This window comes from Rhamphochromis longiceps, linkage group LG3, assembly GCF_057381845.1.
Source record: "Rhamphochromis longiceps isolate RC_006_pf linkage group LG3, R_longiceps_female_GT1.1, whole genome shotgun sequence".
Classification (NCBI taxonomy): domain Eukaryota; kingdom Metazoa; phylum Chordata; class Actinopteri; order Cichliformes; family Cichlidae; genus Rhamphochromis; species Rhamphochromis longiceps.
Window position 1 is genome coordinate 41,728,593 of NC_140559.1, and position 24,094 is coordinate 41,752,686.

A 24,094-nucleotide genomic window follows, 5' to 3' on the forward strand; every position below is an offset into this window, starting at 1 on the left:
TCATAATACTGTATCACCCCAACAGAGCACTTTGCTCTCAGACTGCAGGCTTACTTTTGGTCCTTAGGATATTTAAAAGTAGTGTGGGTTAAGATTAAATTAGGCTTAAAACTTCCATTTTTGATAAAGCATATGTTTAGTGCAGATGACCCCTCAATCCTTCCCATGATGCACTTTATGTTTCTTTTTCACTCATGTTTTTCACTCTCTGTGTGTTTATAAACTACTGTGTATTTAATTGTTAATTAGAATTTCTGGCTCTTCCACAGTGTGTCTGTTTTTCCTCTCTTCCACCATTAACTATTCAACCAGTCACAGCACATGGCTGAGCAGCCAATCAAATAGTCACTCTGTAGGAAAAAATGGATGATTAGCTGCTCAACTACACAACATTAAACAGCAAATAAATCCATCTTCAAAAGTCTCTGTGCTTAAATTCCTGAACGTAAATTCAAAGAAAAGTGGTTTCTCATGATAGCACAAGTTTTACTTTGTGTAACTGCTTCTGCCACAGCGCAGTCTGGGTCCTTACTCAGCAGCTTGAGATGAAAATAGAAGAGGTGGATTTTCCCACCCCTTAATAGGCGGGGCTGCTGAATGGGAAGGACATATTTAAAGAGGCACAGATCTGATTTCGAGACAGTTCAACATAAAATTTATGTGTGGTCACTTTCTCTCAATTTGCACGTAAAATATGACCGTTTCAATAATGTTATTCTAACCATATGTTGAAAAACCATGTAATTATTTCTTAATGCACAATAAACTAAGCTAACTTTAATTTTATGGTAACTTCAGTTGGACACTAAAGATTTGGTTCTGAGCTTTAGATATTTCTAGATTACTGCTTGAAACTACATGTGAGAATGTGGAAGATCACTGTTGGAGATCAAGACAAAATCTGTAACTGTAAACAGACATTCATGTGAAAATTAAAACATTTGGTGATTTATAGGATCACAAATATAAATGCAGTGTTTAATACTAAAATGAAAGATGTGTAATTTCCTCAGCAGTTAATAACAAGGAATTTTGACTTTGTTTAGTAGCTGTAGCTTTACGAAATTTTAAAAGTGTTTTTAAAATGTATTAAATCAGTAATGCTTTTTTGCCCGGTGATTTTTTAGATATACTGTGTTTGTTCTTACAATAAACTATTTGAGAAAGAAAAATCTAAGATGTTTATATAATTTGTTCAGCAATATGATCTTCACAAACTGATGCTTCTTCTCCATTGTTTAAAGAATCAATGTAATGTATGCTATTGTTCATGGCATGACATCTGTCCATAAAGGACCTCATCACATGAATCAGTCACTGCCACAAATCTCCTGAGCTTATTTACCTCCTTCTTAGTAAAAGTCATATCTGTAGATTTTAGTGTGATGTTTTCAGATGAAAATATGAAAACAGCTCGAGCTTGAGTTAATGTCAGACCTCACATAATTACTGGTAAAATGTCTTTCTCAAAACCATATTAAGACATAAATATGATTTAGAGCAGCGGTCCCCAACCTTTTTTGCGCCACGGACCGGTTTATGCCCATTTTCACGGACTTTAAGGTGTCGCGGATAAATACAACAAAATAAAACTAGTACCGGTACCGAAAAAAGGAAGATTTAAACACACGTGAAAAGACCCAGGAAAACCGAGTTAACGATAAAAACGATAACAAAATAACGCTGAAAACCGATAAAAAAAACCCCTGAAAACCATACATTTCACGCCTCAACTCTCGCGGCCCGGTACCAAACGACTCACGGACCGGTACCGGTGACCGCTGATTTAGAGTTATACTCTGACAGCTGAAACACCTTGTAAAATACCTGCAGAGCAGGTGAGCTGAAAAAATCCCCTGAGAATTAAATGCGCACTTTTCCCATTGCTGGGTGTGGGAGTGTAAACATGAGGATGTGATACTTTAAAAGTGAAACTGAAAGAAAAACGGGCACTCAGAGCGGCCAAATGTTTGACGGGCTTAAAGTTCTCATGTTAGTGTAGAATTGCAGATAAAATGGATGAATATCCGTATCCACTGTTTTTTGAAGCCACTGACTTTACAGACAGAGAGAAGGAGAAAGTGAGGAGATACTTTCAGAAAAGGCGAGAGTCCGGGGGTGGCGACTGTGGAAATCTTGAAAAACTCGGAGGAAACGTTTATAAAATATGTTTTAAGGAAAAAGAAGGTAGGACAGTCGGTTATTTGTAAAATGTATTCCTATATTTGTGTTTCAGTGACTCTGTTTATGCTCGTTTTAGATCAAGACAGAGTTTTGCAGAGGAAGTTTCACACCATCACTCTTCCTAGTGGACAAGTGCGGCTGACCGTGAGCCGGACAAGTTCACCACAGACCTCTGACCAGCCAATGCCAAGCCAATCACTGGTACAGTTTACTGCTCTTTCAAACATGACTTTTGGTTACAGTAAAAACTCAGCGTCAGAGCCGGATAATGTTGCCGAATCAGTTTAAGAGTAGCGAGTTAACCTTTTTTTTTTATCTAACTGTCTGATGTTTGGCACTATTTACACCCCCACAGAGGAGAGTACTCGTTTTTTCACAGGTACACCACACTTATTCTAGGATGGATTATTTTCTCATCAATAATCGGTTGACTCCATGGGTCCAATCCTGTGAATACCAGGCCATAGTAACATCAGACCATACCCCTGTTGTGTTATCAATGAGTTTTCCAGACGTCCTTCAATCCAGACGACACTGGTGTTTTAATTTAACTCTCCTGGCAGATGTAAATTCCCTGGAATTCGTGAATGAATATATATATATATCTATATATATATATATAGTAGCAGCTGGATAGCGTAGTGGTTAAACTACATGCCTTTGGAACAGAGGATCGCAAGTTCGATTCCTTCCTGGGGCGTCTGTATCCAGTAAGGGTCCTAAGGCTAGACCCCCTATGCTAAGCAAGCCTACCGCAGACATGAGCGAGACAGATAAATATGAAGGCATGCCGGCTCGGACGTCGCCCGGATCAACAAGGTCCGCGTCAGGTGTTGAGGAACCAGGGCACCCTGACGAAAAGTGGGCTACTGGAACAAGAAGGCATCGGTGGGCAAGGGACGAAAACAGGGCGTTGTTGGAATGCTACTACGCAAGTAACCCCGGCGGAAGGGGCTACATGAATAGGATGAGGGACCTATGGATTCTTCGATACCCAACATCCACAATGACGGCGAAATACCAAGGGCTCAGAGAAGAGCTCGAGAGGATGTGGAGGGTGAAGGTAACTGTGGTCCCCGTGGTAATCGGAGCACTAGGTGCGGTGACTCCCAAGCTAGGCGAGTGGCTCCAGCAGATCCCGGGAATAACATCGGAGATCTCTGTCCAGAAGAGCGCAGTCCTGGGAACGGCTAAGATACTGCGCAGGACCCTCAAGCTCCCAGGCCTCTGGTAGAGGACCCGAGCTTGAAGGATAAACCGCCCGCAGGGGCGTGCTGGGTGTATATATATATATATAAATGCATGGAGCTGCAGACTAAATTTGATCTTGATCTCTCAACCTGCCTCCCTTAACTGGCTGGCTAGCATCTTACCCGATTTGTCACTATGAATATAAAACAAACTCTTATTCTTCAGCTGCTGACATTCGATTGAGTGTGTTGAGAGTAGAGATGGACCGATCTGATATTATGTATCGGTATCAGTCCAATACTGACTTAACTTACTGGATCGGAGAAACAAAAAATGTAATCCATCCATTAAATATCAAAAAGCACCTCACAAAACTTGCAACATGGCATAACTCGGCTCATAACCATAGCACGTCGGAGCAGTATGCATCACGTGATAGAGGGGCTGTGTGCCAGACCCGTCTGCGGTCTGGTTGAGCAGTCGGAGCCTCGCTACCAAACCGGCATTTCATCTCCGAGAAAGTTATCCCAGAGAGAAGTAAAGCAAGTGTGTAAGTCCATCTAAATGTTTGTAAAGCATTCCCACGGTAAGCTTGACTGATATATGGAGCGACTGCCTCTTCTCTCTCCCTCCCTCTCCTGCTGCTACTTCAGCGTGAAACTGATTAGTGATCAGCTGATCGGCTTTTCTGTCGCGAGTCTGTCTCTCTTGTTTGTCGCCCAATTCACGCCAGAAAGAGAAAACCAGCAGCTGAATAACAGCAGCACGTTTAAGCTTGATAAGCAGTTGTTAGAATTTTTTTTTTTTTTTATAAAAAAAGATCCTGGTGTACAAAGTAATTACTTTGTACACCAGGATCTACTAGCTGACGGCTGGTAACTGTGCAGGGGCGGATCTAGCAAAGTTTAGCCAGGGGGGCCGATAGGGCATGAACAGGGAAAGGGGGCACAAAGACATACTTTTCTTTCTTGTTCTCATTTAAAATGTCTAGCTTTTAATAAATAATTATCTGAATCTTACACCCAAATTTTAATCTGATGTAAAAAGTATAGAAGTCCATTATTGTATATAGTTGTTAAGTCTAATATACCCTAGTAAGCTATAGTACTTTTTCCTTTGGGAAGATACCATCTGTGCAGTCTGCACTTCTGTTGAAGAAAGATGTTGAATCTATTTAATTATTCTTGAAAAATAATTGATTTCTGTGCATTTTTTTTCACACTGCATCAAATTAAAGTTGATTACGTCGATTAAGCATCATTAGGTGGGGGGTGGTTCCCTATTTTATATATTTTTTTGCTGGGAGTTTGCAACCCTATTAGTTAGGTTGCTTACTCTTTAAAATACCAGAATAAGAAGGATTGAGTAGGTTTAAGTTTATTAGATTGATCAGTATTGCTGAACTATGAAATATTTTGGGTGCAGTGTATTTTTTGCATACAGGTATAACAGAATAGCTTTAGTGTTTTTTTTCAGGTTTGAACTTATACAAAATGCAGCAAGATATTAAAAAACAGTTTTATTTATTAAAAAACACACTATATTGGCGTCATGGTCCGGAGTCTGTGACTCCGTGTTTATGTTTTAGTTTATTATTATTCTGTGGTTTTGTTTATTCTGGGTTTCTGTACTCTCCTTTTTTCACGTTTCATGTTCCTATGCCATTTTCCAGTGCCTTCTCCCCACATCTCTGGTTCATGTCTCAAGGTTTCATGTTTGTTTTTGCTTAGCTTTTCCCAGTGTAGGTTACTCTTAAGTTTTGGTTTTCGTCCACCTCGTTCCTGTTTGTTTCACCCTTTTGTTAATAAAGCTCGCTCACGACTTAAGCAGTCTGCATCTTGGGTCCGTTAATAATTCACACACGGCTTGCCCCGGCAACCCGTGACAATCGGATTTATATCGGTATCGGCCGATATCCAAATTTATGATATCGGTATCGGATATAAAAAAGTGGTATCGTGCCATCTCTACTCATAAGCAGAGAGTGCTTGCTAGCACTGTCCTTAGACAGTAAATGTGACAAAACTATTCAGGAAAAAACGCAGCGTATATATTGTTTATCATGACTCTGGTTTTACTGGCCTATCAACACAATTTAAAAACCAGTATATATCACCTTGTTGCTTTGTCATCTTGAAGTGGTCATGTGACTGGCTTACCACGACTACTTTATTCTTCCTCAGTCAAACAGCAGCACTCATGTGATTGCCCCTTAGCTCCAGGTGTTGTGCCAAAAAGTGATTGTCTGCTGAACACATCTTCGACCGCCTGTTTGTGGAAAAATAGTAACGCACTGCACCGCACTTTTCTGTTAGTAATGGTAACGGCATTGTAACGATAGAAATAGTAACTAGTTTACTCGTTACTGAAAAAATGTAACGGTGTTAGTAACGTTATTCCTATCACTGGAAATAACGTAGACGATCCAGTAACGAACACAAGAGAACACACACTGTAAATGCACAGAGGGGAACGAGGAAACTACACACATAAGGGAGGCACAATTGACTGTAATTGACAAGACGAGACAAGCAAGTAACCAATGCCATGTATGTTACTCCACCTCCATACAATCAAAGATAGTGTTTTTTTTTAAAAACATAGGTCATAAAAAGCCAGATGGTAACACTCTCACTGGACATTTTATTAGGTACACTTTGATAGTACCAAGTAAGACTTCAGTGCTGTTTCTTTTAAATCTTTGTTGTTAATTTTGGATTGTAATGTTGTGATGTTATTTGAGTTACTGTTTCCTTCCTATCAGCTTGAAGGAGTCTGGCCAGTAAACAAAATTTTAAATTCTTTGTGGAATCCATGGACACTGCTGCTAGCAAACAGATTAAAAAAAAACAAAAAAACCTCAACATCATGTTTTAACTGATTCACAAACCATTGTATTCTGCTTTCATTTACATTGTACACAATATCGAAACTGTTTTAGAAACTCGACTGTAGCATATTTCTGTTCTAACACAGTGTCATAGTCAGACATAACAACAACAAAAAAAACATATACAGAGAAATATTAATTTTATGTGTTTTTATTTACATAACAGAAAGGACTCTATGAATCAGTACAACTGAAAACTGCTGTGAAATCAACTTTTTTTTTAATGTACGTTGATTAGAGTTTTTGAATGAAGGTTATGATTCGTTTTTGATTTACTACCCAGGCCTATGTGGTACACTCCAATTGTTCATGATAAGTAGTCTATCTTATAGCATTAATTGACAGATTTGTTTGATTTCTTCTCTTCTTTCAGAGCTCTACAAACCCAAACATAAATGGTCTTGAGAAGACTTTCAGGATAGATGTTTTCCTGATGTTTTTCCTGAGAGACAACTGTAAAGCATACACATTTTTTGAAAAACAACTGTCGTCAATCGGCTGCACAGTGGAGCTAAATTTCGATGAAGAGGAGGTTTTGGTTAGAGGGGAGGTTGACAAGGGTCCAGGAGGAGGATTAGGTGGTTCTGCAGAGAAATGGGAGTATCAGGTGAATCAGGCCTTCGTCCAGCTAACTGAGAGCTACAACTGCTATCATGTGCTTGAGCCAAAACAGGTGAAAATAGTACTGCAGGACTCGGCCTTTAAGACAGATGATATCAAAGTTTACACAGAGAGTGGCTATGCTGTGGTTGTAGGAGAGGTTGATGCCATGAAGGAGAAGATTGCAATTCTGGAAAAAAGCCTACCCACCAAAAAGGAAGTGCCAATTGTGGAGAAGAACTTCAAGCTCATAGAAGAAGACTTAAATCGAGAAATGCGTGCTAATTGTCCAGAGGTTACAATCATCAGAGGTAGTGCCATGATCACTTTGGAGGGCCCTGACAAAGAGGTGCAGTCAGGAGCTGCAAAACTGGTTGAACTGATTAAGAACATAAAGGAGAAGAGCGTTAAGTTCCCTACAGCTCTGCTAACCTTCATGAAGACCAGTGATGCCATCCCAAAATACCAAACTCGCTTCCTGCAGAGCCTCAGAAACCCTGTTTTCTTTGAGGTGGGTGCAGATCTGGTTCTGTCCAGTTTGTCCTCTGATGCTCTGAATGAGGCAGAGGCAGCAGTAATGAGAGACTTTAAAGTGACCACTGTACAGCTGCAGGGTGCAATAGATCTCAACAGGTTGAAAGAAATTCTGACAAAAGCCAAAAACGAGGCAAACAGTAGAGAGTTCAGAGTGGACATCAGCTACATGCCAGGCGCCAGGGGAACCTCAACAACCAACGTCCAACTGGTGGGCTACAGTGAAAATGTGGCCAAGCTCAATGAAGTTCTTCATGACTTCCAGTTGAATCAAGTTTCAACTCAAGAAACCATCAATCTGCTTCATCATGACACTGTCTACTGTTTTAATAAAATCCTAGACTTGATTGGCATGAAGCAGACCAAGGTGACCTTACAAGCCTCACATTTTCCAAATCCTTGTGTGTTTGTGTCTGGTCCTCGATGTCATGTTCAGGAGGCCAAGGAGGCCCTAACATCAACTCTAGACAGTGTTGTAGTAGACACTTTGACTCTAGATGGACCAGGGGCTCAGCAGTACTTCCAGGAAGAGGGTAAAGTGACTAAAGAGCTGATAGAGGGTTCCTGTCACGTCATTATCCGAGAGAAGCAAACTGCAGCCATCCCAAACGTGCAAAGACCACGAAACATCAGCAGACTCAGTGATACACCTAGATCTCTCAGCTACAGCAGCAGCATGTACAGCACAGTTGGAAACTCTGCAATCAACAGAACAAACCTGAAGATCAAACTCAGCAGTTTAGAAAATGAACAGGTTTGATTATTTCCATTCAATTCTATTTCCCATAGTCTCAAAATAAAATATCAACATTCATGTTATTCAATATTATTTCTGCAGGCGGATGTTCTGGTGGTCCCCATGCTCAACAAGCAGCTGACTTCTACAAATATTGGCAAAAGTTTGTTGGCCAAAGCTGGGAATGTATTAAAGTTAAAGTTTGATTCAGTCTTAGCCAGTTGTGCCATCACCCCTGGTGATGTTCAGCTGGTTGATGCACCTCCATCTCTGGGCTGCTCCAAGATTTTCTTCATTGAGTGCTTGCCTTGGGACGGAGTAAGAGGAAAGAGTGTTCAGGTAAAATTAAGGACTTTTATTAACACTTCTAGAGATGAATAAGAGCTTATTCATATTTAATTTACCTTCAGAAAACCAATGAAATGCATCAATGAATTTCCTTTGGGAATAGTAAAGTTTTATGAAATTAAATAAATATCATTGCTGTGTATAGTTGAAAGGTTGGAATAACTTGATGTTATATACCACAAACTCCAAGCCAGGACTTATGCAAACAAATTTAAGTTTTTTGTGGAGCCTCAAGGTTTTCCTTGTGTGCTCAGTTGCAGTGTACAATCCAAGAGTTAAGTTTGAAAACATAGTTAAAAATATGTAACTTTTGATTTGCAGGCTCTTGGTAACGGTCTGCAGAAGTGTCTGGAGCTTTGTGTACGGCAGAATTTTGGTTCAGTGGCCATTCCAATCATTGGGCCAGGAATTGTTTTACAATACCCGCTGAGAGAAGCTATTCAAGTGTTGACTGACATCATTCACCAGTTTGGATTATCTGCATCTTCTGGATCTCTTACAAACATCCACATTGTCATTAAACCTGGTTACCCTGATTCTGAGGAGGTAACCCTTACTTGATGGCCTGTATCTGATATGTAACATGCAGGCATCAATTCTTTATCGTGTTATTCTGTGTTTTTATCTACAGTGCTACCACGATGTCTACAGACAGCTCAGCTTAAATATGAACCAGGGAGGCCAAGGTAAACTAGCACTACTCAGACTGTCTTTATTATGTGACATTAATGCATAGTGAGCAGATAAAAAGCATTCAGCCTGTGCCATATTTTACCATCTTCATTAGTACCCTCAGTTATCAGATTAAATATCAAACAATAGCTAATGTGTGGTGTTCTTCCTCTAAGCAATCTTCAGGTCCCTCACCAGTGACTTGGATGACATAACCATGACAGTGGAAAGTGGGGTTAAACTACATGTTGTGTTTGGTGACATAACCAATGAAACTACAGATGTTGTAGTGAACACAACAGACTTCCAAAATTTTATCCTTGGTAAGTGAAACTGAGGATGCACACAAGTACAGTGGGGCAAAAAAGTATTTAGTCAGCCACTGATTGTGCAAGTTCCCCCACTTAAAATGATGACAGAGGTCAGTAATTTGCACCAGAGGTACACTTCAACTGTGAGAGACAGAATGTGAAAAAAAAATCCATGAATTCACATGGTAGGATTTGTAAAGAATTTATTGGTAAATCAGGGTGGAAAATAAGTATTTGGTCAATAACAAAAATACAACTCAATACTTTGTAACATAACCTTTATTGGCAATAACAGAGGTCAAACGTTTACTATAGGTCTTTACCAGGTTTGCACACACAGTAGCTGGTATTTTGGCCCATTCCTCCATGCAGATCTTCTCAAGAGCAGTGATGTTTTGGGGCTGTCGCCGAGCAACACGGACTTTCAACTCCCGCCACAGATTTTCTATGGGGTTGAGGTCTGGAGACTGGCTAGGCCACTCCAGGACTTTCAAATGCTTCTTACGGAGCCACTCCTTTGTTGCCCGGGCGGTGTGTTTTGGATCATTGTCATGTTGGAAGACCCAGCCTCGTTTCATCTTCAAAGTTCTCACTGATGGAAGGAGGTTTTGGCTCAAAATCTCACGATACATGGCCCCATTCATTCTGTCCTTAACACGGATCAGTCGTCCTGTCCCCTTGGCAGAAAAACAGCCCCATAGCATGATGTTTCCACCCCCATGCTTCACAGTAGGTATGGTGTTCTTGGGATGCAACTCAGTATTCTTCTTCCTCCAAACACGACGAGTTGAGTTTATACCAAAAAGTTCTACTTTGGTTTCATCTGACCACATGACATTCTCCCAATCCTCTGCTGTATCATCCATGTGCTCTCTGGCAAACTTCAGACGGGCCTGGACATGCACTGGCTTCAGCAGCGGGACACGTCTGGCACTGCGGGATTTGATTCCCTGCCGTTGTAGTGTGTTACTGATGGTGACCTTTGTTACTTTGGTCCCAGCTCTCTGCAGGTCATTCACCAGGTCCCCCCGTGTGGTTCTGGGATCTTTGCTCACCGTTCTCATGATCATTTTGACCCCACGGGATGAGATCTTGCGTGGAGCCCCAGATCGAGGGAGATTATCAGTGGTCTTGTATGTCTTCCATTTTCTGATGATTGCTCCCACAGTTGATTTTTTCACACCAAGCTGCTTGCCTATTGTAGATTCACTCTTCCCAGTCTGGTGCAGGTCTACAATACTTTTCCTGGTGTCCTTCGAAAGCTCTTTGGTCTTGGCCATGGCGGAGTTTGGAGTCTGACTGTTTGAGGCTGTGGACAGGTGTCTTTTATACAGATGATGAGTTCAAACAGGTGCCATTCATACAGGTAACGAGTGGGGGACAGAAAAGCTTCTTACAGAAGACGTTACAGGTCTGTGAGAGCCAGAGATTTTCTATGTTTGAGGTGACCAAATACTTATTTTCCACCATAATTTACGAATCAATTCTTTACAAATCCTACCATGTGAATTCATGGATTTTTTTTTCACATTCTGTCTCTCACAGTTGAAGTGTACCTCTGGTGCAAATTACTGACCTCTGTCATCATTTTAAGTGGGGGAACTTGCACAATCGGTGGCTGACTAAATACTTTTTTGCCCCACTGTACATAGCATAGTGAGCAGGAGGATCATGTTGTAACTGTGACATTATTTTTTTTAGCCACAATGGTGGCATAGCTCTCTACGAATTTCAAAGGTAAACACATGTTCATGCATGTTTGCTCAGAAATGGGGATGTCTTTTTAAACATGATCTTTGAACATATTACGGGCGATCGTGGCTCAAGAGTTGGGAGTTCGCCTTGTAATCAGAAGGTTGCTGGTTCGAGCCCTGGCTCTGACAGTCTCGATCATCGTGTCCTTGGGCAAGACACTTGACCCGTTGCCTACTGGTGGTGGTCCGGTGGCGCCAGTGTCCGGCAGCCTCGCCTCTGTCAGTGCGCCCCAGGGTGGCTGTGGGCTACAATGTAGCTTGTCATCACCAATGTGTGTGTGAATGGGTGGATGACTGGATGTGTAAAGCACTTTGGGGTCCTTAGGGACTAGTAAAGCGCTATATAAATACAGGCCATTTACTATTTTTACCATCCAAGTTTTCATCTAGTATTATCAGCAGGCCAGTTATTTTAAGATCAAATACTTACTTGTATTTTACATCTCGTACCTATCGTGGTTGTAGTTTAATATTTTTGTGCAAGTGCTGACCAGGCAAATTCAGTCGGAACAGGTTTGGTGGATGACAAAATGCAAAGCAGAGATTTATGGGCATTGTTGTCCAATGATGACTTGCTAATTTTGGTCCTTAAGCCAGTCATTTCATCACATTTGGGCTGCCGATATCTTTTGTTGGTACTCGAACTGCTAGAGCTAACAGCTCCCACAGTTTCGTGCTTGCTGCAACATGTTTTGCAATTAGATGGTGCCGTAAAGTTGAAGTGCTTCATGGTACGCAAACTCCTTTTTGCACAGTTTGCATAAAACCATGCTTTTATCAAGGCTTCCGTCAGGTAGTCTTTTGAAATTAAATTTGCCTCCGCTCAGTCACAGCAAGTCACTTTATTCTGATTCTTTTTACCTCTGATGTGTGCATCAGTGTAATCTAGTGATGTTCGATTCGTGAACGAATCGTTCAATACTCGAGAATCACTTTACTGACTCGTAAATCATGATTCACAAGCCCAACTGACTCACTGACTCATCCCTGTTGCTGTTAGAAAACTAATTCCATTAGTAGAAATATATCTAGCTTATAATTAAAATTGTGGGGGGGGGGGAACAACAGCCAGTTTCTTAACAAAAGCATTTCTGCTCTGAACTGAAAGAAAAAACCCTGAGTGGAAGCTCACATCAAGAAAATAGCTCCTCGGTTCACAGTAGCATCGCTCTACTAACATGCTAACACCCTCCCTTCCTGTGCTGAATCGTAAGCGTAAGCGAATCACTCACTCACTCACTCACTCACTCACTCACTCACTCACCCCCTCCCTCCTGGCTCACAGCTTCTTCTTCTTCTTGGTTGGCAACCAATGTTAAGGCACATTACCGCCCCCTGGCTCACAGCTCAGAGGACATTTAGATGAGAAAATATATATTTGACACATTTATGGAAAATACTAATAAAATACAAATAAAAAAAATAAATGTTTATTAAGCAGTTTTGATAGGAAATTGCTTAATTTTAGAAATGTTTTTGCTCTTTTTTGCTCTATAAAATAGTTGTTGTTTTTTTAGAATCATTCATCTTAGCAGTAGGATTTACATGAAAAGAGAAACAAATTAACTTTGAGTGAAAATGTACATTTTTTGCACTCTCTAGTCAACTGACTCAGTGAATCAAATGACTCAAAAATCCGATTTACTTTGGTGAGTGACTCATCAAAACTCGATTCAGTAAAAAGAATCAAATTTACCATCACTAGTGTAATCGGTATACCAGGGAAACGAGCATTGACAAAAGTTCCCCTTTGCTTGGAATGCAAAGTGTGATTAAAAGAGCTTTTTTTAACGCGTTAAATTTTTTTCTAATTAACTAATTGCAATCAATGCATTAAAATCCCACCCCTTGTAAAAATACATGTAGGGCAGTTAGCAGGTCCAGATTTAATTATTCAGTATTTTTTTTATTCTTTTTCTCTTCTTCTTCTACAGATGGGGTATGCAAAGATATCTTAACTGTAGCTGGACCAGAGGTGGAAGCAGAACTGAAAGCAGGTGAGAAATAGAGAAGTTGCTACTTATCTTCTCATCTTACTTATCTGCCTCTCACTCATGCTTATTTTGTCACTTTCTGTGCAGCATACGTGGAACGAGGAAAAATATTTGTGACCCAGTCTGGAAATTTCCCCTGTAAAGCTATTTTTCATGTATGTGGACAAAGGGATGAAGTCTACAACTTGGACTTCATCCAACTTGTGTGTAATGTCATTTACTATTGTGAGTCGTATAAATACAGCTCAGTGGCAATTCCTGCCATCTTTGCTGGTACGTATTTTGTTTGGCATTCAAGTCTTGTTGTGCTACACACACACACACACACACACACACACACACACACACACACACACACACACACACACACACACACACACACACACACACACACACACACCTAAATGCAAGTGGTGTTTCTGCAGGTGCTGGCGAGTTGGACCCTACTATTGTGGCAGGTGCCATCCTTCGAGTGATCAAGTCTTCTACATCATCAATGAACAGCCTCACCGACATCCGCCTCGTCCTGATTAAGATCGATGTCTTCTTGGCTTTTAAAGAGGAAGCGATGCAGATGTATTCCCCAGCTGTCATCAACAGAGGTGACAGAAATATTCACAAAGTGCCATCTTGTGTGGTTATTTAGTGTAGTGATTTTTAAAATAAAAAGCAGATTAAATTATTATTTTACTGAAAATACTTGCTTATTTGTTTGATCCACCTTCCAGTGTCATTTCAAGAACAACAACAGCAACAACAGTCTGCTCCTAGTGTGAGTGCATACCTCAGCAGTCTCCAAATCAGCTCTTCTAGTCATCAGTCTGTCTTCACATTCCTGGGTCTTTCCATATCCGACATTGATGATGCCATGGAAAAGCTGAAGCATCAATATCAGACGCAGTGCTCCAGTAACACCTTCTCAAAGGAGGAACTGGAACTCCTCAACCAGGATGACATGATGGAGCTGAAGGATCTTGTGGAGGCTGAGGGTTTATTTGTGCAAACTGATCAGTCTGGCGCCCTAACAGTGAGCGGGCTAAAAGACGGGGTCACCCGGGTACTGCAGAAAATGAATCAGTGCCAGTACATGAACCTTGCTAGAGAGGTGAGAGTGAGGGAGGAGGAGGATGTTTACAACAAAGTGGTTTGGTGCATCCTGGCAAATCACGGTAACTGGGAAAGACTTCCCAAATCAGCTAATCACCAATTGGAAAAAAACGAATTAACAGAAGGAATAACAGATGCACAGGGACTTATATGGGAGGTTGATGTACAGGCAATGGTGGCCACACGACCACTGAGCAGACAGACGACAAAGCTGAAACGACTTGAGAATCTTCCAGGTGAGTAGATAGTTCTCAGAGATGTTACAAAAATGAGCCTGACTGATACTGGAGTTTGATGCTTGAGAGTAATATAAACTTCAATAAACAAATGTTAAGGTTTTGAAAGAAATAATTCTACTAAAAAAGTATTAAAAAATGTACTTGTAAAAATAGTTGCAAAAGTCACTATGAGGAATGACAGTAACAGTAAACAGTTTTGAAACAGGAAATGTCAAAATTTCAATATTAGAAATATCAAAGTCTCTCCTTATCTGCTGATTTCAAATTGCATTGCAAAGCAGTGTTAGATTGGTGTCAGAAGGGCACCAATATAGCAAACAGTGTTAAGACTGATATGTGGCTGGACTGAACCAAATCCCAATTTTAAAACATCTATGCAATGTGTAAAAGTCAATGACAGCTTTATTGCTAAGCTCTTAAAAATACAAAGAAACAGAGGAGAAAAAATACTTTTTCAACTTCTTAGAAAACACAAGGCACAGAGGAAAAGAGCTGAGAGAGAACACAACAAAGGGCAAGGGAAGATTGATGAGACAGAGGAAAGAACTGGACACGAAGCGCAAGAGACGAAATACCACCAAAGTAAAACAGGAAGTAAGAGATGACAGACTCACAACATGAAAGTGTGACAGAGAGACAGAAGATAAACATAGAGACACAGCTGAAGGAACAGAATGGGAATAGAAAAGGGCTTTAACAAACTTATCATCAGTTAAAGAAAGCAAGCACTAAAGTCACAGAAAACAGGAAATGCATTCCTATACCAAACCAATAGTTACCTGACTTAATAAAATATAACAAACATGTTGTCTTTTTCAGACTTTACTTTCCCTCTGTACTGGGACCCCATGGCTGCCAATGAGACTATGAAGGTGGTTTCTCTGGAGACTTCTTCTGCAGAGTATCACACAGTGAAGGAGGCTTTCAAACGAACTGTCCCCAAAACTGTGATGAAGGTGGGTGGCTTTTCCTGCACAAGTACAAGTACATATATACACAAGTACATGCATACAAGCTGAAAAAGTTGATTGTGGCATTACAGTGCAAACTGGTGAGCATTACTGACTGTAATGTGGTCTGCTTAACTGGTCAGCTATCATGATACATGTTAACATTCAGGGATTGTATTAAGTGCACCAGACTTTATATCAGCAGCGCATGTGGTCATTATTTACATTTTTTGGTAATATAAAAGGTGTAACAAAAAGGTATTTCTTTTTTTTTAATCTAAAAATGGTAAAAATATTTTTCCATTAGAATTTCTTTTTCCTATATGAAGAAAGAATGTCCTGTAACCCGGGGCAACTGCAGCATCATCACATACCTGCTCTCAAATAAAGATGGCGCCGGTGAGGTCGGCTGCCGTCACGACTGCTCCGACCACTTTTTCTTTGTCTTTGTTTTTTAAGTTAGTTTTCAGCGTTTCTAAATCGGCAAAATCATCACCATTGGGTACATTAGGTATGACAGTGACACTCTTGTTTCTATTGGTTTACAATGTACTCACAATTCGAAGTTTTTAACTCCGGATCCGAGCTGGCCGAGTGAGATCTCAAGGGAGAACAAAGGGAAGCGGCGGCGGCCTAGAGGGAAGCGAGCCGGCGTCAGGAACAGGCTGAGAGCTCGTGCACACCGCACACCTCTGCCTAGCATCCTGCTCGCCAACGTCCAGTCACTGGAGAACAAGCTTGACGACCTCAGGGCCAGGATAAAGTTCCAGAGAGACATTCGGGACTGCAATCTCCTCTGCTTCACCGAGACATGGCTGAACCCAGCGGTGCCGGACCACGCCATCCAGCCGGCCGAGTTCTTCTCGGTTCACCGCATGGACAGGACACGGGACTCGGGGAAGTCAAGGGGAGGCGGCGTGTGTTTAATGGTGAACAACAACTGGTGCAACAGTGCGAACGTTGTTCCTCTCACACACTCCTGCACACCAAATCTGGAACTACTGTCCATCATGTGTCGTCCTTTTTATCTACCTCGGGAATTTACATCGGTCATTGTAAGTGCCGTTTATATTCCACCACAAGCGGACACGGTCACCGCCTTATGCGAGCTGCATGAGGCACTCACACAGCACCAGACACAACACCGGGACGCTGCGCTTATTGTGACGGGGGACTTTAATAGCGCCAACCTCAAACGCGCAGCGCCGAACTTTTATCAACACATCACCTGCCCCACCAGGGGTGAAAGGACACTGGACCACTGCTACACTACGGTCAAGGACGGCTACAAGGCACAATCCCGCCCCCCGTTTGGCAAATCTGATCACGCCGCCATCTTCCTCATGCCAAAATACAAACAAAGGCTGAAACAGGAAGTTCCGGTTCAGAGGAAGGTCGCGCGCTGGACGGATCAATCGGTGGCCGCGTTACAGGACGCACTCGATGACGCAGACTGGGGCATGTTCAGAAACAGCTCCGACGATGACGTCAACGTGTTTACGGAAGCGGTTGTGGGATTCATCGGGAAACTAGCGGATGATACCGTGGAGACAAAGACTATCACAACGTTTCCCAACCAGAAGCCGTGGGTGGATAAAACCATCCGCGACGCTCTGAGATCCCGCACCGCTGCCTACAACACGGGACTCATGACGGGGGACATGGACCCGTACAAAGCCGCGTCATATAACGTGCGGAGGGCGGTGAAAGAGGCGAAGCAGCGCTACGGGAGGAAACTAGAGTCACAACTCCAACAGAGTGACTCTAGGAGCCTGTGGCGGGGACTAAGGACAATAACGGACTATAAAGCACCAACAACCGGTATGACGAACGCGGCCGTGACTCTGGCAGACGAGCTGAACACTTTCTATGCTCGCTTCGAGGCTGCAGCTAAGGTCTCTGCTAGTGTTAGCGGCGCTAACGGCTGCAGACAGGAAGATACTGCCAGCACCGGAAACGTGCTCGTCATCTCCGAGCATGAAGTAAGGAGAGCCTTCAAGAGAGTGAACACCAGGAAAGCAGCAGGACCAGACGGCATCCCAGGTCGTATCCTAAGAGACTGCGCATACCAGCTAGCTCCTGTGTTCACTGAGATATTCAACATCTCTTTATCTCAGTCGGTGATCCCCACATGCTTCAAAGAGTCCATCATTGTTCCTGTCTCGAAGAAACCCCACCCTGCTTCTCTCAATGACTATCGCCCTGTAGCCCTCACCTCAGTAGTGATGAAGTGCTTTGAACGCCTGGTCAGAGACTTCATCATTTCTTCACTACCAGACACACTGGACCCACTACAGTTCGCTTACCGTCCAAATCGTTCCACAGACGATGCCATCTCTCATCTCCTCCACACATCACTCACTCACTTGGACACTAGAAGGGGGAATTATGTTAAAATGCTCTTCATAGACTACAGCTCTGCATTTAACACCATAATTCCCTCCACACTCACCACCAAGCTGGAGCATCTGGGACTCAGCTCATCTATGTGTCAGTGGATCTCCAACTTCCTAACTGGCAGACCACAGCCAGTAAGGATGGGCGGACATGTCTCAGCCTCCACCACTCTCAGCACTGGAGCCCCCCAGGGGTGTGTTCTGAGCCCCCTGCTGTACTCTTTGTACACATATGACTGTGTGGCCACTACCAGCTCCACCACCATCATCAAGTTTGCTGACGACACCGTCGTGGTGGGCCTGATCTCTGATAACAACGAGACGGCCTACCTGAAGGAGATTAGGAATCTGGAGAACTAGTGCCAGAGGAACAACCTCCTTCTAAACGTCAGTAAGACAAAGGAGCTGATAGTGGACTTCAGCACTAAGCAGGAGAGGAACTACCAGACCCCCGTCATCAACGAGTGCCCAGTGGAGAGAGTGGACAGCTTCAAATACCTCGGAGTTCACATCACGCAGGACCTGTCATGGTCCTGTCACATCAACACCGTGGTGAAAAAGGCCCGACAGCGTCTCTACCACCTCAGACGCTTGAGAGACTTCCAACTGCCCTCCAAGGTGCTCAGGAACTTTTACTCGTGCACCATAGAGAGCATCCTGGCGGGAAACATCTTAACCTGGTTCGGGAACAGCACCATGCAGGACAGACGAGCTCTACAGAGGGTTGTGCGGTCAGCTGAGCGCACCATCCGCTCCGAGCTCCCTGACCTGCACTCAATCTACAGCAGGCGGTGCTGGACCAAGGCCAGGAAGATCGTGAAGGACCTCAGCCATCCCAACAACAGACTGTTCTCTCTGTTGAGGTCAGGAAAAATATAAACAACAGACCTATATGTAAAATTTCCTAATAAGGCAATTAACGTAAAAGCTAAACTGTAGACCAACACAGAGAGACTGAGGAGACTGAGGAGGAGCTTCTTCCCGCAGGCGATACGGTCTCTCAATCACACCACCACACAGTACTGACCCACACATACAGTTCTTACACACACACTGGACTTTCTGGACTTTGTTTTTGCACAACACTGGTCACTATATTCTTCATTTCCGGTTAATACTTGTACAGCTGCGGTTATTGTGTATATATTTATTTATATTTAGATTTCTTCATACATTCTTATATAGTTCTATATTGTGTATTGTGTATTTTGTTGTACAGTTATTTTATTTTCAACTTTAATTTATATATTTATCTTTATCTTATTCTTCCCAGTTAAATTTACCCTTCATTCTAATTTGTGTTGTACAGTTATTTCATTTTTAACCTTAATTTATATTTTATTCCTTCCTAGTTAAATTTACCCTTTTTAATTTTTCATATTTATTTCCTATCTTATTCATAGCCTTTTCCTTTTTTGTTCTCTTTAGGTCACGAGCAGTTGTCCAAGCATTTCACTACATATCGTACTGTGTATGACTGTGTACGTGACAAATAAAATTTGAATTTGAATTTCCTACTAACCTCTGTAAATTTTGTATATTTTACTTTATTTAATTTTATATATATGTATACACACACACAGACACACACACACATATATGTATACATACATATTTGGTATACATATTGAGTAATGCGCATACATTCTTATATTTGTACATATATTTATTCTTATAATTCTCAGATTCCCATTCTTATAATTCTCTTTGTTCTTATGTTATTGTATTTTGCACACATCTGTTGCTTGTGAAGCTTGCACACAAGAATTTAACTCGCAGGGTCTATACCAGTGTACCTGCACATAAAAACAATAAAAGTGATTTTGATCCTTTTGTGTCCACACGTAAAACATGATTGGATTTAATTAATTTATTTAGTAAATTTATATATTAAAATCAAAATGAAAAAAGAGAAATACAGGAAATTAAAGAAAACAGAAATCAGTCACATTCTGTCAACAAATTAATTGCCACATTAAAAAAATAAATACATTATATTTTATTTTATCAATCAATTTATCTATCTATGTTGGATATTTGCAGTTTCCGGCCACCATATCTCTGTGGTCCATTGAACCGATGTCAATATATTTGCTCAGAAATGCTATGAAAAATTCAAACTCCCTACCTGAGAAATATCACGTTTCTAAAGTGTTTTTAATTTTTAAGTTTCTAAAGTTTTTAGTTTTGCAGTACGAAAGTCATTAATTATTAACTGCTGTAATCTAAACTTCTCATACCTGAAACACATGCCTCAGTTTATGGTTACCACCATAAAGACATGAACTAAGCCATCAGATGTAATTAATATCCACACTGCTTTGTTTGGCATCTCTTTGATCCTTTGGCTTCGGTCTCTCTTGTCAGATTGAACGTTTGCAGAACGTTCACCTGCGGCGCGCCTATGAAGCCCAGAAGAAGCACATTTCTGATAAGAACGCACACGAGGGAGGAGCAGCGGAGAAACCTCTGTACCACGGGACGACCCAGGAAAACTGCCACTCCATCATGACAACTGGATTCAACAGGAGTTTTGCTGGACAAAACGGTGATAATTGTTACTGAACAAGACAACATTTTTCTGTTGCTTCAAAACGAATCACTAATGTTGACTTTGTCTTAGAAATTATTACCTCCTATACACCAAGGTTTTACATATACATGTAAGTCTTTACCGCTCTGATCACTCTGACATTGTGTCTATATTGGTCCACCATTACATGGTGACAGATTGATCATTTGCAGACTGCTTCAAGTATTTTATGGTCTTGAATGTGGTTGTATTTAACCATCATTTATAGACACAAACAGGACTCTTAGGATATTAAATGCAAGACTTACAATACTTACGTAATATATGTTGGAAGTCACCATGTTTTATCAATTCAAATCAATTCAATTCAATTTTATTTATATAGCGCCAAATCACAACAAAAGTCGCCTCATATGATAACCTATTACTAATTCCTTTTTTTTCTTCCTACATTCAGCAACTGCATACGGTCATGGGACCTACTTTGCTGTAAACGCCAGCTACTCAGCCCAGCCCACCTACTCCAAGCCAGCTGCTGATGGTTCTCGGTTAATGTTCGTCGCCCGAGTCCTCACAGGCGTCTTCACTCAGGGCCAAGCTACCATGAAGGTGCTTCCACTCCGAAACAGCCAGCAGCCTCACAACCGCTTCGATAGCGCAGTGGACAAAATTGATAACCCTGCCATGTATATTGTGTTCCATGACAACCAAGCATACCCCGACTACCTCATCACATTCAAAGGAGATTAAGGGAAAAGTATTTTCTACTGTGGAAATATGAAGGTCCAAAAAGAACAATATTAAAGTTATATTTCTAACTACATAAAGATTTATGTAGTAACTGGAAGTGTGTGGAAAAGTTACATTTGTAAAGGACCCAGAAACTTTATCATAGTTTACACTAAATATTTAAGAAGTTTTGCACACAAAACTAAATTTCCCTGTTGGGTACCTATGTGGTAGGTTTCTCTTACAAGAAGACAATGCACTTTTCATACTACAAGCAATTATATTTAATGCAAGCACGAGTTTATTTCTTCAGTGTTAAAGGATATCTTATCATAATCTAGTTCTGAAAGCTGTAAGAATTATGCCAACAGAAGCTGCTTATATATGAAGTATATGAAATATGAAGAAATATGACACGTACATACATACACACTAAAGGCATGTCACACAATTATGCAGTTTTTAATCTTTTATTTGATTGATATTTGTATCTTACATCTTCACAAGATTTACTGTATGCTTGTCTGGTCCTTTTTAGTACAAAGAAAAATTAGAGGAGGTGGGTGATCAACATTCAAATAGAAACTGTATAATTTTAATTGAATTTTGGTCGCATTATGCAAACATCTCAATCATCCAAGTAAGTAAATCCCAAAAAGTTGATTCTGTTCATTTGGATGTAGCATTTTTAGTGGGAGAAACGTTTCGTCACGCATCCAAGTGACTTCTTCAGTCTCAGCTGACTGCAGGTTTCCCCAACCCTTATAAACAGTGCATTTGCATAATGACTGAAACTACCACCAATGAAGGAACAATGGGCTGGCAGGTCAGTTCCTTGTTAATTGCGATTAATTAATTTGAAAAAAAAAAAAAAACGCATTTAAACGCACTTTGCATTCCAATCAAACAAGAAATTTTGTCAATGCACAATTTCCTGGTATACCGATTACACTGATGCACACATCAGAGCTACAAAGATGGCGTGCCCAAAACCATAGGCTGCATCCTCCCGAGGACCCGGCCATTGCGGTCTATGTGGGCCGGGTCTTTAGAGGGTCGGGTAGGCCGGAAGTAAACAGCTGTGAAATTGGATGGTCTAGCCTTCAGATTTGCGTCACTGCTGTCTCGGTGGAGTTTAATAAACTCAGCCGTCTGCTCCTTGCTATCTAAAATATAACAGGGCACTGGAGTAAATTCTTGACCATCTCACACTTCTGTTTATTCAGTTTTCTTCGTTTCAGCTGTGTGAAAACTAAGGAGGAACCCACCCGAGGGATTAATAAAGTTTTATTTAATCTAATCTAATCTAATAACTTTAATCTCAGCCAAACCGATTTACTCACAAACAAATAAAACACTGAAAAAGCCAAACAGTAACATTTTTAGGTAATCTAAGTGACTTATATATTACGTTTTACCTGAGTAGCGAAAGACTGCGGTGATCTGAAAATGATGTGCCGTTCTCGATGGCTCTAGTGACCCTCGAGCTCCCGGCTGGCTATCGAGCTGGTGGGTAACAGACGTCTCCAACAACGTCGGAGCACTTTTGCAAATATGCGATGTCTTGATAAACCGAGCAGATATTTGAAGATTACACAGCTACATTCTCGCCTGAAAATATATTAAAAGTTTATTTTGTGACCCAGAAAGTGTAATAAGAGTAATATTGAAACTAAGTAGCTGGGCTGGGCCGCGCTATGAATTCTGGGATATGGTGGGCCACGACGGATACACCAGACTCATCCTCCAAATCTGGGGAAAAGGAGGATGCATTTGTCTGCTGCATTTGGAGGAGTCTATGGTTTTGGACAGCCTTCGTCACCTGGCTGTGACGTAATTGGCCTACAAATGCGTCCTCAGGAGGATGCAGCCCATGGTTTTGGACACCCCCAGAATCAGAGTAAAGCGCGTTGCTAGGACTGGTCAAAGGCAAATTTAATTTCAAAAGAATGGCAGGCGGAAGCCTTGATAAAAGTGTGGTTTTGTGCAAACTGTGCAAAAAGGAGTTTGCATACAAGCACTTTAACCTTATGTTACTATCTAAATGCAGATGTAATGTAATGTAAATTTTAGAATATTATTAACCTTTTTTACTTCAAAGTGTATATTTACTCCTCTTACCTCAGTCTGAAAGTGTATATTTATTCTTACTTTCTATATTTATTGCTATTCTTTTGCACTGAATGGAACTGGAGCCTCGTCGCCTCCAGTTCTCTATATAGTGTACTGTATATAGCAGAGATGACAATAAAGTTTACTTTGACTTTGACTCTGAAAACATGTTGCAGCGAGCACAGAAACTGTGGGAGCTATTAGTGCTAGCAGTTCCAGTTTGAGTACCAACTAAAGGTGTCGGCAGCCCAAACTTGATGAAATGACTGGCTTCAGGACCAAAATTAGTAAGTCAACACCGAACAAACTCACAAATTCTCTTGCAAAATGGACTGTTCTGGACTGTAGAACACTATCAGTGGTAGAAGATAGGGGGTTAGAAAATGTCACATTGTCATTTGACTTTGGGTCCTGAAGAGGACTGAATTTAGGACCCAGATTACTCCGTGAGGCACCTGCCTACGGTAGCTGTAATGCTCTGACAATCCATCAAGTGGCGTGCGGCTTTGTAGCTTACTAAAGTCGTACTAAAACATTTTTTGACAGTTTTTTAAGCGCCGTGTACCACATAAAATCGGTTTGAGGTCAGTAAGCACAACCAGAATTCATACATAAGGCGATTATAAGGTGCACTGTTGCTTTTTGAAAAAATCTAAGGATTTCAAGTGAGCCTCATAGTGCGGAAAATACTGTACATGTCTGGTAATTCCAAAATTTTAAATGTCTCTCTTTTATTTTCTGTTTTCAGTAACTGCATATGGTCAGACCTACTTTGCTATAAATGCCAGCTACTCGTCCAGCCCTGGGTATTCAA

At 41.3% G+C, this 24,094-nt stretch overlaps 1 protein-coding gene across 1 annotated transcript; it reads left to right on the forward strand.

The window, feature by feature from the left end:
• Positions 1-2,015: 2,015 nt before the first annotated feature.
• LOC146674722 (protein mono-ADP-ribosyltransferase PARP14-like) lies at positions 2,016-21,223 on the forward strand. The gene is made up of 14 exons (XM_085402418.1): positions 2,016-2,187; positions 2,261-2,385; positions 6,639-8,153; positions 8,238-8,474; positions 8,805-9,029; positions 9,115-9,169; positions 9,332-9,478; positions 13,155-13,217; positions 13,302-13,487; positions 13,640-13,816; positions 13,943-14,557; positions 15,380-15,516; positions 20,274-20,454; positions 20,897-21,223. Exons 1-14 carry the CDS (start codon positions 2,016-2,018, stop codon positions 21,187-21,189), a joined length of 4,128 nt encoding a protein of 1,375 aa, XP_085258544.1. The 3' UTR covers positions 21,190-21,223.
• Positions 21,224-24,094: the final 2,871 nt, after the last annotated feature.

Excerpts from the sequence above, each read along its gene's own strand:
- LOC146674722 (XM_085402418.1), top strand. The coding sequence starts at position 2,016 with ATGGATGAATATCCGTATCCACTGTTTTTTGAAGCCACTGACTTTACA. Across the intron at positions 2,188-2,260 it reads ATGTTTTAAGGAAAAAGAAG|ATCAAGACAGAGTTTTGCAG; the intron begins GTAGGACAGTCG and ends TGCTCGTTTTAG. Across the intron at positions 13,218-13,301 it reads GGAAGCAGAACTGAAAGCAG|CATACGTGGAACGAGGAAAA; the intron begins GTGAGAAATAGA and ends CTTTCTGTGCAG.